The sequence below is a fragment of the Calidris pugnax genome, unplaced genomic scaffold (genome assembly GCF_001431845.1).
Source record: "Calidris pugnax isolate Ruff unplaced genomic scaffold, ASM143184v1 scaffold276, whole genome shotgun sequence".
NCBI classification, from domain to species: domain Eukaryota; kingdom Metazoa; phylum Chordata; class Aves; order Charadriiformes; family Scolopacidae; genus Calidris; species Calidris pugnax.
Genome location: NW_015091112.1, coordinates 1,730,716 through 1,750,084, shown reverse-complemented (window position 1 = coordinate 1,750,084; position 19,369 = coordinate 1,730,716). Strand labels below are relative to the sequence as shown.

The window sequence follows — 19,369 nt, the reverse complement described above, 5'->3', positions numbered from 1 at the left end:
TTCTAAATGTAAGTCAGGATATTAACATTAGTGACTAAGCAGAAGAACAAATGCATCCTACATTTTACTGTGTTGAGATGGGAAGTTCCTCCTCTGTAAAAAAGTGACTGTATGAGCCTAAACTATCTAAAATAGAGTATATTTTCAAATCAATACAACTGGATAAATTGATAGTTTCTTAAACTGTAAGACCAGAGAGAATATTAGATCACAACCTCACCTTCTGAATACCACAGGCTACTACATTTTACCCCAAAAATTATATTGTCTTAAAAAGTTTATTTAGGCAAAGTATATGTCTTGTCAATATGCTACTAATGGCCACGGCCCCTGCTATGATGGGGGATTGATTAGATAACACAAGCCTAGTTTTTCCAGGAGGTGAATTGGTCTGTGTACTGCCAAGAAAGAAAAAATCTCCGTGTGCCCTGTTCATCTATTCCCAAGGAAAAAGAATTTTGATTCTCTCCCTCAAGGAGTTATATATTATTTTTCTGGATAAACTGATGGAAAGATAATTTCCTGTAGACTCACAGCAAAGAATTTTAATATAAAAATATATTTACTGTCCACGACTATGATGTTAAAAAAGGCTGTCATTGCATCCTGCATACAAGATTACAGGTGTGGCTGTTAATGAAAACTGAATATACTTGGGTATCTTAGCGCAGTAATGTTGAGTAAAGCTGTGCTGTGGCACTTACTTCTAAGTTTATGGTTTTTTACTATTACTAAAAGTCTTGTGATTTCTTTTCCTTTTAGCCCTGTTAGAGTGTCCGTTCCAGTTTTGGTTTGAAATATAGCACAAACAAGGTTATCATCACATTGACTGCTATCATCTATAGCAGCAAATCCTCTCCTTTCTGTCTTGAAGCAAAAAAGTGCAGACTCATGCTGGTCTTCCTTGCTAGAAAGCTTACAAAAGCTGGCAGTACCCAGCCCCTCCTTCCAGTGGTGCCTAGTGAATTCTGAGGTCTCAGTGGTTATTAAGTTGAGTGACAAATGCAAATCAAATTCCTATCCCAAGAAGTTTGACAGCTTGTGGCAGAAGCAGCAGATAAATGATGAACAGGCATGCTTTGATGGAGACAACACAGAAGACAGATTGGTTTTGCTTAGTAATCCTAAGTATGTTAAGTTGAAGTTAGATATGATGGTACAAGTGTAAGAGACTTCAGGAACCTGCATAGAATCCACCTCACATCTCTAAGACAGGATGTACCTAGCACCTCTGTTAACGTTTATTAATCTAGCCTTTGTACTTACAATGAAGAAGATTTTATGACCTCCTTAGACAATATGTTCCAGTGTTTTATGAACATTAGAGGAGGAAAACTTTGTTTTTTCTGATATCTAACCTAAGTGGGGTTTTTCTGCAAATGAAACCAATAGTTCCTGTCCTCCTGCCAGTAGAAATGAGAGAGAATTGATTGCTCTCGTCTTCATGATAACTTTCTTCATGTTGAATGTTATTGAGTCCCCATTTGCATTCCAGTCTATAGGGGGAAAAAGGCCAACTCATTCAGCTTTTCTTTATGCTTTTCATATTTCAGAAATAGGCTATTATTTGCTGGTTTTATTGCCCAAGGTGTTCACCCGAATTTTTCTAATTTTTTTATCAAATGTCTCTGCCCACAGCAGGGGGACTGGGACTAGGTGGTCTTTAAAGGTCCCTTCCAACAAAAACCTTTCTATGATTCTATGAAAACGTCATACCCCATTTCAAAAAACAGTCCTCCAGGTTATGCCTCCATCATACTAGAGTGAGCAAAATTATTGCCTCCAAATTGTTATGTTATTACTAATAACTCAGCTTTTTATGTGTTGTAACAGAATATTTTTTACTTACTCCCACTGAAATTCCCCATATCCTCTAAAAAATCTTCTGTCTTGCTTCCTCTTCATCTGTTATTCCTTATTATGCATTTCTTTCATTTGATTTCCTAACATAAAGTGCCTTGCATTTATCTTAATTAAATTTCATCTTATTCATCTCTGTCTACTTCTCCAAGTTTTAAGTCGTGCTCTATGAGGATTTGAACTCCTCCACAGTCTAGCATCACACACCAATTTCGTAAGTGTCCATATCATTAACGGAAAAAATAAAGAAGAACCAGGCCCAAGACGGACCTTTGATGCAATCTTGCTTACAATGTCCCTGTGAGAATTGATAGGTCAGTGGAAACAACTCTGTATGTGCACACTTTCAAACATTTGAATACATATTTGCCATGTTTTCCTCTAGATGGTATTCCCTTCATTTGTCAGAACACTAAGTACAATAGTATTTAAAAACTTGCTAAGTCCAATAGAAAAATATCAAAAGCATTACTGAGATAAACAGTCTGTCTCCTTCTCCTTCTTTCCATTAGGCTAGTTACATTTCAAAGGAATAAATTGGTTTGACTTGAGTTTATTTGTTTTTGATAAATCTGTATCAGCTTTTTCTGATCACCTTCCTGTCTACTCAGGGATGGTAAACTGGTTTATAATTGCTTATTCTATTATCTTTTGAGATAGGAACTAAGCTGGTGGGCATTAAGTTCTTTCTCCTTTTTCAAGAGAGATATTTTGCTTTTCTCTCTATTCTTCTTGGACCATCCCATCTGCATTTATTCTTTAAGTTTACTGCTAATAGTTCAGAGATTGCTTTTGGCTTAGTTTTTAATTTATTAATTTCTCCAGGCTCTTCCAGCTTGAAAAAACTTAACTGAATCAAGTGGTCTTTGATTGGTTATTTCACTCTTCTTGTTTCTATCCCTGACCGTTTCAAACTAATTTTAAATATCTGCTCATAATTATTTTTTGAAATTTGAGGCAGAAAAAGCATCACACATTTCCACCTTCTCTGCAGCTTCCTTTATTTGCTCACCTAATCTCACAAGTACTGGACTTAAAATTTCTGTTTCTTCTTAAGTAGTCATAGGCCATTGCTTGTCTGGCAAATAAAAAATTGCTCTACTTCGTTCATGTCATGTTAGTACTAGCAAAACTTGGCAGTTTTGACCCAGAGCCAAAGACCCTGTGAACCTTCCTAGAACTGCTGAGTGAACTTAACTCCGCTGTCAGTGTTGTCAGAGACATTAGCCATGAAGCTGAAGGAACAGAATTCTACAGAGTGACAGCGGTGTCTGAATCATCAGAAATGTCAGGAAAATGCTAGTTTCTGTCCAATTCAGAAAAAAATTGTTTGTATCCTTGGTAGGAACAAGGAATAGACCTGCATATCTGGGGAGAACAACAGAGAGACTGACTGGAAAATTTCATATCAGAATAATGATGTGGGAAAACCAGTCAGACAAAGATTTCTTCTTATGGCAGCAAAGGAATTACCGCGCTGTATTCCCCAATTCCTGTATTTATGTGATAGAGCTGAAGCTATCTGTAAAAGAGGGATAAATGGAAATTTTATATTTGTGTAATAATAATCAGAAGAAAACTAGTGCCAAAGACATTACAAAAATCAATATTTTATTTCCTTAAGATACTACTTGTTCTATTAGAGAAAAAGTCTACAGTTTAATGATGATATTTTACTTTTCAATATTAACACAAGTTAGTGCATACACATTAATGTATACTTTTGGGTAGTTTTTTCGTACATGCACCCACGTGCTCATCACTGAGAAGATGATACACTAAAATTTATAAATTAGTAACAATAAAAACATGGTAAAGATGCAGCTGTGAACATAACCTTGCAGGTGGGCAGATAAGTGAGATTTTGGAATAAGCAAAGAAAAATCAATATTATTATAAGTTTCCAATAAAGCTGTTAGAATGTTGTTTCACCTAAGGCTTCTTTGGAAAGTGCCAATCCAGCATAACTTAAACTTTTTCTGCCAAAGGACTTCTTTTGACAAATTTCCATTTTGAAAACATTACAATGATCCACACTAACTGTTTAAAAATTTTCAAAATCTTTTATTTTGCCAATCACTTCTATATCTAATCCCTAACAAGAGCCTCACATATTTTTTCTGTACATTTGCAAATTATGGGCCCATTTCAGTCACATCTAGATGAGGGACAGAGATCTCAGAGACTGCTGCAATCCTAGAAGCTTTGTGAAAATTGATGCCTAGAAAAAGGAAAAAAAATCCCAGATTATACCACTTCTCAAGAAGTGGAAGGTAGAAATCAGATATTTTATATTTTATTGGTAACATCCAGATGGCAAACTAGCACATGCATCTTGGAGAGCCACCAAAGGAGCACACACCTAGCTGTGGACATGTGGTCAAGGAGAGGTGTCAAAAGGGTCAGGGCTGCTGGGACTATTCAGATGGGAGATCCCAGGAGCAAAGGTCACATGTACAGAGTAGATTTTATTAAAGAAGCTGCTCGCGGCCCAACAGGTTTACATTTTCCTTAATTCAGCTATAAATTTATACTGGCTGATAGTTTGAAACAAATGAAAACAAGTTCTTCCTTCAATCAGCAAGTAATGAAATTATAAAGCTCCTGGTAGCAGGAGGCTGTGGTGGCCAAAAGTGTGAGTGCATTTAGAAATGGAGCAGACAGGTGAAAAAAGGTCCCTCAGTGCCTCCAAACATGATGTTGCAAATGCAGCTCTGTTTTTGGCAGGCCTTTTGGCTGAGTGCTAAAATCTCAGAGGCAGAAACTGAAAAGAATTCCTGTTTCCAGCATCCTTTTCTTGAAAATCTATCCCTGAACTTTGTCAGGTTAATTAGGTAGAGGTAGAGCAATCCATGGTTCCACCCAATGTGGCTACCATCATGTTGTTAAAGGCAGAAGAGAGAAGTTTGAGAAGAAAGTGGTTCTCAAAGTCTCAGCTAGATGCTAAATGAATGTTTCCATTGTGGGGTCTGTAGAGCTTTGTCTCAGATCACAGCAGGGTACCTGGGAGAGAGGAAACTGAGGCAGAGAACAGCATCTCTGCTCAGAGTGATCACTGTGCCTTCAGTGGAAGAGTCTTGATGGGATGGGAGGTGGGAGGAATGACACAAGTAATGAGAGAAGAAATCCTGTGCTGCTACTCATCCCCTCAGCCTTCCTCATAAGAGAAGAAAACAAAAAGAGAGAGAGAGAGAAAGAGGAAGCATGGCCAAACCTGGAAGAGAAGTTGCAAGAATGAGGTTGGGAGCTGACTCAGAAAGAGAGGTGTTATGACTTTATGGGACATCCACAAGTTTTAAGTGGTAAAATCATACATTAAAGAGACCTTTGTCAGAACATCTGTAAAAGAACCATCCAGAATCAATTGGTAGATGGGAGGGGTAAGCACAGAAAAATGAGGAAGATTGTTGTGCTCTACTGATCCCGAAAGAGAATGAAACGCAGCTCCTAACACCATTAAATTAAACCATGCCAGGACATGGGCACTGGAAGTGGTGACCAGCCAGCCTGGATCACACCCTGCATTGTACTTACACGTTTGCTTTAAGCATGATACAAAATTGTAGCCAAATCACTGGATTCTGCAGCTTTACTTAGACCAAGGCGCCAATTCTTTCTGTTTGACAGTCCAAAAGTGTCAGTGTACAAGAAAGCTGTGCCTTGAGAATTTGAACAGACCCACCCTAAGCCTACCAGGGAAATTAAGGTCCCTCCTGAACCAAGATGGTGATTCGCAAAAAAGCGGCGTTTCCACATTCCACACAGGCTTTTTGCTAACTGAAAGAGTTCTGTAATACTGTATGTTTATCTTTCACTGGGGACACTGATTTGCAGTAAAGCAGGTAACATTCACAGAACTTGACAGTTTATGCTGTAATTTCACCTGTCTAGAATGGCTGTCAAGCGTCTGCTTTGGGCAACATAAGCAGCTGTAAGAATCCAAACAATTTAAATCAAAAGACAAACTCAACAGACTTTTTGTTCACTATTACACACTTCATTTTTTTTAAAATCTCCTGTTGTCATATTTCTGGTTATGTTACAAGAAAATGACCATTTTGCATGCTTTGTTGCATGCAATTCTTCTACTGCAAAGAGTGAAGTCACACAGAGACAGGAACATCCACATCTGCTTCTACTTCTTCTCTGCTCAGTAGTGTGTTTCCTTGCATTTTCCAGAACTTTGTCAGGGTTGAAGGAAAATGCAGAGAACTTTCCACTTTCTCATCCAAACACAAATATGTGGTTTTAATTTTTGACCAAAAATTTTGATTTGAAAGCCAAACACTTTTGGCTGTGTTTTTTAATGTTAGTTTTTATATTTTCCCCCAGATTGAAAATCTCTAATGGGAAATAATAAAATATGTGTTTGTGCATACTCAATATATAAATTATATTAATGCGTATAAATAATGAATAACTTTTACTAGTTAAACCTTTTCCATAAGTTTAGCTTCAACTTTACCATTATGTCCCAAAGTTTAATAGCTGTAGACTGTGATTGTGGTGAGTAAAATGAAAGTAAGTTTGTACTAAGTTTTAATTTATTAAAAAATCATACCCCCAAAATACTTCTCAGGATGGAATACAAAGTAAGTACCTGCCATGGAGCACTGATCATGTTTGGCTCTTTTCTGAGTCCTCTGAGAGAAGGGAATTCCTTCTCACCAGGAGGAGCTCTGGATAGCTGAGAGAGAGAGACATAATCATGAAAAAAAACCACAAAACCATGCGTTCTTTGAGATAATTAATGTGGACAGTGATTTAGCCAGTACTGTACTTTCTATCATTGCCACCAGCATGTGAACTTTCATATAGTGTAGAAAACTGTGCAATATCACAGAGAAGTTCCAATTTCACTCAGTAGGTAGAGGACCATCATACCAACTATTCTGGTTATTTGCACTTAACGGCAGTATATTTTTCCCTTTGTCCGTCATGACGAAGTAAGGTGTCCCTTTCTTGGTCACACCTTCTCATTTCCCAAATAATGTCTTTAATTTATACTCTCTGGAAGAAAATGATATTATTTGCATTTGTAAGTGTTTCAGACTGAATCCCTTAAACCTTGAAAGATGTAGGATGACAGAAGGAATTTCAAGAATGAACCCCAGACTCCAACTAAATGTAATGTCCTCCTTTGTGTTATATAGGCAGCCTATTTGGGAACTAATTCATGTCCGATAAAATCAATAACTGTCTTTTACAGGGCATTTCATAATTTCGTTTCTGAACATGGGAAGTCTCAGAATATCAGGCTGTTATTTTAAGCACCCGCATATGAATTCTGGTATCTAGTTTTCAACAGGCACTTCACAAGTTTCCACTAGTTTAACGGATAACAAAATCATAACGAAGCTTAGGTGACAATTTTTTTTGCCTACTGAAGGATGGAAAACCTGGAGGAGGATGGGACCCCCTTTATATATGGACATGTATGTACTTTGTTTTCTCATTTCAGGTCATGGAACCAAAGGAGTGTTTGAACTTCTTTCAGGATGGCGTCGAACCAGAGAGAATCTGCCATTCAAGGACAGAGTAGCAGATGCCTACTCAGATGTCATGGTCTCCTATACAATGACAAGCTCCTTGTATTTCATAGCCTTCGGCATGGGTGCAAGCCCTTTCACCAACATCGAAGCTGTAAAAGTCTTTTGCCAGAACATGTGTGTCTCCATCCTGTTGAACTACTTCTATATCTTCTCCTTCTTTGGCTCCTGCCTGGTCTTTGCTGGCCAGTTGGAGCAGAACCGTTATCACAGCATCTTCTGCTGTAAAATTCCTTCACCAGAATACCTGGACCGGAAACCTGTGTGGTTCCAGACCATGATGAACGATGGCCATCAGCATACTTCTCATCATGAGACCAACCCGTACCAGCATCACTTTATCCAGCATTTCCTCCGAGAGCATTACAATGAGTGGATTACCAACATCTATGTCAAGCCATTTGTGGTGATACTGTATCTCATCTATGCCTCTTTCTCCTTTATGGGGTGCTTACAGATTAATGATGGAGCCAATATTATCAACCTTCTCGCCAGTGAGTCTCCAAGCGTCTCCTATGCCCTCATACAGCAGAAGTATTTCAGCAACTACAGCCCAGTGATAGGTTTCTACATTTATGAACCTCTGGAGTACTGGAATGGCACTGTGCAAGAAGACCTAAAAACACTAAGCCAGGGGTTCAATACAGTGTCCTGGATTGAACAGTATTACCAGTACCTTCGAGTGGGTAACATCAGTGCAACCAACAAAAGTGACTTTATCAGCATCCTCCAGAGCTCCTTTTTAAAAAAGCCAGAATTCCAGCACTTCAAAAATGACATCATTTTCTCCAAAGCTGGAGACGAGAACAACATAATTGCTTCTCGTTTGTACCTGGTGGCCAGGACTAGTGAAAACACACAGAGGGAGGCAGTAGAATTGTTGGAGAAGCTGCGGCCACTCTCTCTTATACAGAGCATCAAGTTCATTGTATTCAATCCTACCTTTGTTTTCATGGACCACTATGGTTTATCAGTAACTATGCCTGTCCTGATTTCTGGTTTTGGCATTCTGCTGGTGTTAATACTGACCTTCTTCCTGGTTATCCATCCTCTGGGAAATTTCTGGTTAATTCTCAGTGTCACCTCGATAGAGCTGGGTGTCCTTGGCTTGATGACCTTATGGAATGTAGACATGGATTGCATTTCTATACTGTGCCTTATCTACACTTTGAATTTTGCCATAGATCACTGTGCACCCCTGCTTTATACATTTGTACTAGCTACTGAGCACACCCGAACTCAGTGTATAAAGAACTCCCTCCAAGAGCATGGGACAGCCATTTTGCAGAACGTTTCTTCTTTTCTTATTGGGTTGGTCCCCCTTCTCTTTGTGCCTTCAAACTTGACCTTCACACTGTTCAAATGCTTGCTGCTTGCCGGCAGTTGCACACTTCTGCACTGTTTTGTTATTTTGCCCGTCTTTCTAACCTTTTTCCCACCTTCCAAAAAGCACCACAAGAAAAAGAAACGGGCCAAAAGGAAGGAACGAGAAGAGATCGAATGCATAGAGATTCAGGAGAATCCTGATCATGTTACAGCAGTCTGAAAGGCTTAGAAAAAAATAATAGCATATTCTCTTTTTAAAAAAGCGTTGCACAGAGATGCAGGGAAAATAGAGCAAAGATCTCAGCTGCTTGTGCTGGCCAGGTCTGACAAGGCAAAGGAAGATCAAGAAGGGGTATTCATGACACATCAAGGTGCAAACTTTTTTTAACAAAAATAATGAAAGTAAAAATAATCTCAGATGTTTCCTTTGAATTCTCATTCTCCACCAGGGAAAAGTCTGTTGGCCGTTAAGTGTTCCTGAATCTCAAACTGTAGCTCTAATGGGAATTGCTTGATCTGTTAAATGTAGGACTGAGGGAAAGGTGAAAAAAAAATTACCATTAAGTAAACCATTAAGTAGGGAAAAAGGCACATTTGTTTGATAATATTGTTCATGGAAAAAAAAAAAAAACAAATCAACAACGTCTCAAATAAGAAAAGGGAACAAGACCAAGAAGGATAAAAAATTGTCATGGTAATTTTTTTTTAATTTTCTTGAGCAAGTTGGTTATGATGAAACCTATGCACTTGGGAAGTAGATGTTTAAAACAATCTAAGCCAAAGTACTTCCCAATTCTAGTACACCATGCATATCTGTAACGCTACAATTAGAGTGTTATTGTGAATATGGATGGCAAAGCTCTACTGCTAAATGATAGAGGTACTGTTTATGTAAGAGAACAAATAATCATAGCCATTTGGAAATCTAACATTCAGTTTCTTTAAATGTGACACATGACCTTTATTCCAAGAGGTCAAACCTGGTAATTAATACCATGCATACATTTTAATATTTCTGAATTGTGAAATTCCCCTTGAACTAACAGATCTCATGAAACTAACCCAGGCCATTACCACTGCAGCAGTATTTGCAGTTCCTGCAGTGTAACACTTTTGAATTCTAATTTCTCAGTGTTGACATTAAATGCTGAATATTAATCAAGCAGGCACTTTAAACGTAATGATGGATTGCATATCACAGGCATAATGTGACCGTGTAACAGCTGAGTCAGCTCTGGAGCACCCGCACAGTATTATCATTATATATTTGGTCCAACGGGTGAAGGGATATGTTTGCTGGTCCCTGCAATAAGCTGCAGGAAGTGGGATTTTCCCCTTCTTTAAGCAAAACGCCAGTCAAATACTTGCCACACACACACAAAAGACCTTGTTAAGGTTTGCACGGGGTTGAATCAAACCCTAGTTGTAAAAAGACAGATCGGTCCCCTGTGGGAAGGGGAGGGGAGGGCGAAATGTCTTTATTATTATTACTCCTAAATATCTGAGTGTCGATTGTCTGCAACATAAAGCTTTGTTATGGCAGTTGAATTTCACAGAAGAGTGCAGTAAATCCACAGTTACTATGTGAGACTGGGAATCGTACTGTAAAGAGCTATGAATGGCTTTCTCTGCTTTGTAAACTATACAGCTTAGTAGCCCAAGAGAAGGGATGAAAACAGATCTAGCCATTTCAGTTTGCTCTTGGCCCAGCTCTGTGCTGGACCTTGCCATGTCCATCTCCCCTTTCAGTATTTTAAAAGGGCTTGCTTTCTACTCTCTGGAATATGGTATAGCATCACCTACATGAGCAATGTCTTCCTGAATATATAGTATCCATGAGGACACTATGTAAAGTTATCACTATATGGAGTGTTTATGTCTACTTTGTATTATTTGTGGGTACCTTTAAAAGATGTCTGGAAGCTGTTTGCCTTCCAAAATGTGTATACATGTCTATTTGTGGCTGGTTAAATCAGTCTCAAACCTGCAGAGTTTGCTGATGAGGGTGTGTACATATGTTTTACTAAAAAGCTCTCTGCGAGAAGTTGATTCTTTGTTATGTGACATGTCTCACCTCTTCCTACTGTTTCATGGTTAGGAAGATCCAGAGAAAATTCCCCTGCAGCACAAAAAGCCATTTGAACGCCAGCTCTAATGTTTGTTAGCTGCTTCTTTTTCCAAGGAATGCAGTTACCCCTCTTCCCTATGCTTTCTGTACTTTGCCATTACCATTTGCCAAAAATGACCTCTGTGTTTTAGGAGTGGTCAAAGCTCTTGATTGTTCAAAGGACCTTTTGCGTGCTAGAGGTTTTAGAGAAAGATAAGCTTTCTAGATAGGTAAAGCTTCCAAAGTTTGAATCCAGATCCAAACTTCAGGTGCAGCTAGATCAAGGTTACTGATTTGATCCAAGATATTCAAAGGTCAGCTGCAAAACTGAGATCAAAATAGATTAGTGAGATTTAGGAGCAGGGGATGTTTGAATGTTGGGTTATGGCTCAGATGCGTCTCTAGTTGGGAAGTATTCACTGACCTTGATTGCATCTTGAAAATATTGTGCAATATCCACCTTTTTAGTACAGTTGGTTATGAATGTCAAGCTTTCCATACCTCTTCTTTCATTTCCTCCACTGACTATACAAAACTGAAATTGTTGCAGCACAACTGTGACCCTTGGGTATCACTTCTGGAGATGTCCATTTTCACGTAACTGAATGTGTTATACGGGAAGATGCTGATCTTCTCTTGTACTGCCCAAATGTACCCCAGGGATCTCTGTCATGCATTGTATTGAAGAAAGCAGCATTTTCCAAAGCCATCAAAGCCAGGATTCATCTCATCTAGCTTTGGATGTTGACAATGTAGATATTTATATCTGAGCTCCCTTTATGGCCTTAAGAGAGGGACAGAAACTTCTGACCCATTTTACAGCTATGCATTAGGAGTAAATGAATCACACCTTAAAAAAATGCATATTTCTGTCCATTGGTGATAAAGGAAGCTCAGCGTGCTTAGTACAGACATCAGCAATGCAGACTCATCCAGATTTGGTGAGATTAATCCCACTTAAAATGACTAAGTATCGAGGGAAAGAGAAAAGAAGAAAACCTTAGAAACTCGCCTCCCACGCATCTATTTTAAGGGTAAATCCCAGGAGTAACTCAGCTCAAATTTTATGTTTGGCTTATTGAGGCTTTTATGCAGAACAGAGCATTTAAAAATTGCCACTGGAATTCCCCTAGCAGAGAAAGGTGAGCTAAGAAATCAGAATATATCAATATTGAAGGTAGGCTCGCACAAATGAGTTAGAGTTTGATGAGATGTCAAACCAGCTTCTCTCTCAATATCATGCATGTCCAGTAGCACTTGTATACACCAGACACAAGATATACAGATTACACTCTGGGACTAGAAGCTTTTTATTTCTACGCCAATGCGGGAGTGGAGCAAAAAACAAACCAGACTTTCCATTGATGTCATTTGATTACTTTATTTATCAACCATTTATGGATCTACCAGGAAAAGCCATTGTGGCTATCAACTCCTGCAGATACACGAGGCTCTGCAGACCAAGGAAAACTTTCATCTCAAGCTAAAAAAAAAAAAAAAATAATTATTCTTCTTCTATAATTCAGTTCACACTAGAATCAGGTGGGGATGGGAATTTCATAATTTTTAGTTCCTTCTCATTTTTTAGCTCTTTTTGCTTTCAGTCCTTTTCAATAAATTCTACCCTTTTCTGCAGCACCTGGAGCTCAACTGGAGCTACATAAGTACCTGTGAAGAAAGGGCATAGCCTGGGCAAAGTAATTTGGCACCCTGATACATGCTGCATATTGGATCTTCATTATCCACCTTCTTTCCAGTTCACTGGGATATTGCACATATTCCTTTAATGTCTGGTTTTTTGTATGGTCTACATAAGCTGTCAAGAACCCTGTGTGAATTTTCCTACTTGGTTTGGTTTCATGCCCTCAAAGTGTATTGGTTTGAATTCATTGTTGAGATAACTCTGTTGAAGTTAACAGATTTATTGCCATGATATAGCTGGCTTTGCATGCTTTCTATCTGGTAAGAAGTGAAATCATGACAAATGAACCTCTTACCTTGTTGATGTGCTTGTTGAACAATATATCTGTCTATACTCTCTAGCAATTGTTGCATGCTGCATTCAGGAGGCTACAGTGAAGTTATATTTTCTTCCTGTAGTTTTGTCTTTACACTTTCCCATGCAGGCTATTTTAACCTTAATTAATCTATTCCTCTGTCTTTTTTGCTGGAATTAAGTATTCACCTCTGTAGTCCAGTACCTGATGTTTCATAAATTTATTGCATAACAAAGCAATGTACTTTTTATGGCCAAGATAAGCATGGATGCATGGCACCTTGCATGGAAAATTTAAAAAGGTTATCTTCAGGTTTATCATTCTCAGTTTTTTACTTCAAAAAATTCCTATTTAGGATGTAACCTGCCACATGCTTATATCTATTTGAGTTCAGTTGAACAACTGTAGTTTTTAAATATTTTCCAGTGGGAAGAAAAAGAACCAGGGGGGAAGGAAGAAATAGGAAGTAAAGTAGTTGTGTAATCAGTGTTCCTTTTCTCCCTAAAGGGTCTCACTGCTCTACTCTTAATTAAGTCATGCTGAGTAGTGACTCTAGCATAATTAAGATTTATTTCAATAGAGTTATTCCATATTTCACTATGACAAGAGCTTGGCTTATTGTCTTTATGCAAGTACCATGCTAAGTCCCTTTGATTAATTTTTCTGTAATTATAAACTTTACTAAGTTCTTTTTCATTGCAACAGTAGGTTTTTGAGTACCTCAAGGTCTCATTTGATGTCCTAGGAAACACTGAAAGGAAGCAAAGTTAGGCAGTTAGTGAACAGGACACATGCTGTAGCGTTGGGGAAAAGGGAGACTTCACAAAGAGGCAGCGTATACTCCAACAAGGCTCTAAATAAAAAATGATGTTAAGGCTATCTCAGGAGTTTGAAGATGAAGTGGAAACCAAGTGAAACATACTGTGTGGAGGGTACTGTCATCAAATTGTAGACTTTGATTCTTCTTCCACACCATCTTACAAGAGCAAGAATGCATTTGAACAGGGAAGAAAACTGAATACAGAAAAAAGCTCATCCACCACCTAAAGTCTTTTCACCATCGTCTTGCATAAAGTAATGTCACAGATCAAAGGAGTGCAGATTCGCCCACCTCAGCATGGGCCTCTCCAAGACCTGTTTTCTCTGTACAGCAAGGAAAGAATCCCATCCTGGGTTTCACACACCCTTGGGGAGGAGATCCAGAGCTGCTTCCTTACTTGTGAAGCTGTGAAATGAAGGATGGAAGGTGCACACCATGCTGCAAGCACAGGAGTTCCCCTGTTGTTTGCTTTCAGCCTTCTGTAGAAGCAGCAGCACCACAATCTCCTGGAGATACTCAGAGGAACTGAGTGCCAGCATTCAGAATTTCCCAAGGAGTAATCTGGAATTGGTGATCACAGCAGCTCACAGACATACACCTCTGACCAAGAAGACTGTAGGGAATTTTTTGGAGGTGTTCTTTGAGAGAACCCCGTTTCGCACTACAGAGCCTCACACATGAATTCATCTGCCTGAAACTGGAGAATTGCAACTGCTTCTTCTACCACATCACTCAGGTATAAGGAAGTTTTCTGGACTCCTTTCCTTCTAACCTGCAAGACTTTCTTTTCCCCAAGTATTCTTCCTCCCTCATGGGAGGAATTTTCCCTCATGGCAAATTTAGGTGCCCATTCTACCCCCAGTGGTGTGTAAAGTCATTGCTTAGTCACAAGGTTAAGGTGAATTGTGGCTTTTCAGGCCAAGCATAGGGATCTGGCATTTTTACCCAGAGAGGCAATCAAAATCCTGGTGAAAACAAGTAAGCATGAAGCATTTCTGAACTTCATCTTTCCTTGCTTGCTTTGCTTCCTCTCTGACATACCAATGTGCCCACAACAATATCCTCATTTTCTTCCTGCTTCCTCATTACAGAAAATAAAGTTTCCCTTTCCTGCTCCCCGAGGCTATCTTTCCTTTGCAGCTCAACTTATTTTGTACTTTAATCTTCTGTGTGTGCTCTCAACCTTTTCAAAATTTTCCTGTTTATTTCTGAAAACTCTGAGAGCATAACCCTGTTGAAATAAATGGAAGATGCTTGGATGCATCAAAGTGCAGACTCTGGTACAGAACTAGCTAATTTGTAATAGCACCCAAATAGCTAAAAACTTCCTTCAGACAGAAAATTGTAAGAAAACTCAGAAAATAATTAAGCCTAAATTTCCATTTTTCTGCAGTTTTTATTCTGTAAAGTTCTACTGTTTCTAGTTCTCTTTACTGTAGGCATTTCTTTTTTTCAGCAAGCTTTTATCACAGAAATGCATTTCTGTTTCAGAAACAAAAATAAATGGGTATTTCTTCATGCCCTCAAAAAGAAAATATTGCCCCTGCTTGGAATATTTTGTGCCAAGTTTCTGTTCAGAGCACTTTTTCCAGGCTGAGTTATACAAGCCTCTGGAAACAAGTATTCTACTGCAAATGCTAATACAGCCTTAACTAGAGAAAAATTAATGGTACCTCAACAGTGTACCTGCTTAACTTCAACCCCTCTTCATCAGCCTACTCCAGGCAGTGTTTCCAGCACAGACTGACAATGGTCTCCCCATTACTTGCAGCACCACTATTCTGGCAACCTCAGCTGTATAATTCTCCTGAACACACCTCAGAGTCTACCCTGTTTATGTACTAAAATCATGAAGAGATTAACACAGCTTTTTCTGAAGAAGGGATTTCTCCTGAAGCAAGGCAGTGTGACAGCTCTCTGCTGTAAGACTGCTTCTCAGTTTCCCAGCTGTATGTTGGGTGCTGCACTCCTTGGTAAAGGACAAAAAGGATCACTTTTCTTTTCATAGCCACTTGAGAACAGGACATGAAATATTTTAGATTTAGTCATGGATAGAAATTTTTTACATGGGAATTTGAATAGGAATGTCAACTGAATAGAGAGTAAAACTCTACATGAACAGGGAAATCTTGGTCCAAAACATTTTTTTTCTCTTTCTCTTGCAATTCCCTCGTGATACTTCTTTAATCTTGTTTCCTTTCATCAATAGGGACTGAATTTTTCCATGTTTATCACACCTAAGATAATTAGTGACCTATGAAAACATCCTGTCTGCCAGAAGCAGACTTTCACTTGGAGAGAACCCCACTGTTATCAACCCCACGTGAAGGGAGATTTAGCAGCATCTGGCACAGCAGAAGTGTTAGTATGTACCTATTTAGACATAGGCCTTCATTCCCAGCATCTAGACCCAAATACCGAATATGCTGGATTTGTGGGATGTGTGGTTTTGCCTCTGTAGAAAAAGAAGAGGTAGTTTCAAAACTCAGTTCTGCAGCCAGATCAGCTCTCCACCATGAGATGGAAAAGCACAGAGTGACCAAGGTGCCAGCCTAGCTGCAGTTATTGTACCTGAGAACTTCAGAGAGGGGTCATCTAGCTGTGAAAGCCTAAACAGTGATGGTACCTAGCCCAGAACAAGAACTTGTTCTCTTCTCACTACCTCAAAGTATAAAAACAAACTGCTGCTCAACAGCACCGTGAAACCTGATCTAAGTCCTGGCCATGATGAAGCCAGCTGAAGCACAGAACTTAGGGTGCAACCTCTTAAGGCTGAGGCAGTTGCGTTCAGAGATGATTCCAGGTTATGGCATGACACAGGTGCCGATATTTAATCTTCAAAACTATTCAATATCTAGGGAAGTCCCTGGCACAGTTTTGGTCCAGAAAACCAGCTCTCTCCCCTACAATTCTTAGGCATGGCCCAGGAACCATTCCCACCAGACAACTTGTTTGCAGTTACTTTTTTTTTAGACTACAGGAGAGTTTGATAGTATGGACAGTGACAGACCATGCCAGCCTCCTTTAAGGCCAGAGAGCAACCCCTGACATTGGTTTACTAGCCAACTTATAACTTTTGACACCAATGCAGCCTATATTCATACTGATATTTTACTTCTAGACATCTTAATCCAGCAAAGCACTCAAGTAAATGATTTAGTTTAATCAAATTCCTAAGTCTCATGGACTGGGACATCTTTAAATTTAAGCATGTGTTTAAGTACTGAACTAAATAAGGATGCATTTATCTCTGTGCTTCAAGTTAAATATGAGCTTTGCAGAAAAAGTCTCTAAAAGAAAAGGCTCTTTTCCCATAACATACTAAATCCTACAATTATAGTACCAATTTCACAATATGTAGAAAGACCGTGCCAAGCACATATATTTATCAGGGTTTCAATTTCCTTGATGTGAGACATCTCAGGGACATTTTAGTGATTTGTTACAGTCATGCAACACTCAGGCAAGAACAAAGCCTTGATGAGCACTTTTCCTGGAAAAATAGCAAGAAGATATTTGAATCAGGATGAGATTACAGTATATTATGATGTTAAACCTAATTTTTAAAGAAAATATGCAACTTTTCATTTAATGTAATTCATTGTTCCTTTCAAGTGATACTCTGGAGAAGTGCTGCATATGCCTCTATTATGGATAAGAGAGTATAGAATTGCTTGATGAAGTTAAATCCAGTTTTGCCAATAAAAAAAAGCAAAACCAAAACCAAAACAAACAAAAAAAATCTGGTTTTGTGCTCACTGTAAAACTTGCCATGGCATCATCTGTTGCTGTTTAATTAAATTAGATGTCAATGATGACATGAATGGGGCAGAAGTGGAGAATCATGCTATACATGTTCTTGGGCTGCATCTGATGAGGAACACTTATATATACCAGGGAAAGAAATAAAGCCTCTAATCCTGCAAAAACAGAGGAAATTGCCAAGCTGTAAGCATTTTGAATCATACCATTGGCTTCAGTGGAGCCATCAAGGTATGCTCAGAAGTCTTTGCCAGTCTGAAAACTGGGATAAGTAGATATTCTAACCTGAAAAGCAGATGGAAGACCTTAAATCAGACATTTCCTCAACATCCTGAAAAAGGTTCAGGGTAACCTATCTCTGTTCCTTACAAGAACAATCCTTTTGTAAAAACTTTGCCCTAAAATACGAGCTTGGTAGAAACACAGGCACCATAAGAATTTAAGAGTCTAATGACAGTGTCTTTTCATGAAATGTCTTCCCCTGTGATGTCTGCAGTCAATACTTTCCACAACCAGATGGAAAGGGACATGTGAAAATCAGGTATCAAAGACTTCCCTTCCTAGGCTACAGCCAAAAGAGAGAAATAGGTACTAGAATTCATCTATCTCAGACAGCTACTTCGGGGTGAGGGCCCTTGCACACACCTGATGGCAGCTACTAGAGCTGGGGAATAGCCTGGGATAACTGTTTTTATACCTGAAAGCACACCTCTGAAGTAGGGTCAGACTCATCCCTCTGAGGCATCTCTATTAATTGTAACTGCAGTGAAAATGTTGAGAAATAATTTTTCAGGTGATGAGCAATAATCAGTTTGACTGTTCACTTTGTTTGTTGGGGGTTAAGATGGGTCATTAGGGCTCCAGGGTGGCAGTTGGGTGACTAGAGCATTCCAAACAAGGCAGTAGAGATCAGCCAACAGTCACTACAGGGAGGACTGAATTAAGCAAGTCCTGTAGAAAAGATGAAGGTCATTTTTCCCAACTGTTATTTATGTCCATTTGCACCCTAATTTAATGCAGTGCTTGGTTGTTTTTTTTTTGGCCTGTAATGGTCAGCTTTTCTATTTCACTTTAAATTGCAGAATTTGCTTAACCTTTCTTTATATGAATTTAACATCAGTTCGTTAATTACTGAAATTTCTCAGGTGTAGGCAACTTTACTATGCTACAAATAAACACCGTAAGTTAATATTTGTTTTCTTCCCTCATAAAGCTCCCTTGTTGCTGAAAACTGTTAATATTTTTCAAGATTATACCATGACCATATTTGTATAACAGCCTTTTATTGAGCTTGAAATTCTATACCAAATACTTATGTCTTTGAAAGACTGAAATCTTCAATAAAATATATTACTCTTAAATAGCAGAATTTTCCCTTTCTTTAATAAAAAGATATTCAGTATTAATGCATATTACAGGACCATTTTGTCAGGTGCCTGTTTCCTCACATTTAGTTTTGGAGGAAATGAAAAGGGTCTGTTTTAAGAGCAAATGTGGAGCTAAGACCTTGAGCAGCACCAGGACATGGCACCTCCTTCCTCACAAGGGAGGTGCAGGGTGCAGGGCATCTCAGGGCTTAGGAAGAGCAGGGCAGAGCAATTGTCAACCCTGAGCTGGCATGTAGTCCCTCACAGACTATTGGAGATCATTTACTGCTGCCCTGAGGCTATGCTAAATGCAACCAAATGTTTAAATATCTCAGAGACAGCTGACTAGATAATGGCCTCTATAGGACATAACCCAGTTCCTTTCTTCACCAACAGCTCATGCCAACAGCCCCTTTCTCACCAAGTTCTCTTTTGCTTTCACATTCAGTCTTCTCCCTTCTCCTCCGTGACCTTGGTAGCTCTCAACTCCTTGTCACACAGTGGTAGAATTGGGAGTTCAAGCCCTTCCAGTGCAAAGGCATGGGGTATGGTTTTCTCAGGTTTTCTCTGACCATTGCTGG

General features: G+C 39.0%; 1 protein-coding gene across 1 annotated transcript; it reads left to right on the top strand.

Moving 5' to 3' along the window:
- Positions 1–7,293: 7,293 nt before the first annotated feature.
- LOC106897506 (patched domain-containing protein 4) lies at positions 7,294–8,955 on the top strand. The gene has a single exon (XM_014958178.1). It carries the CDS (start codon positions 7,294–7,296, stop codon positions 8,953–8,955), a length of 1,662 nt encoding a protein of 553 aa, XP_014813664.1.
- Positions 8,956–19,369: the final 10,414 nt, after the last annotated feature.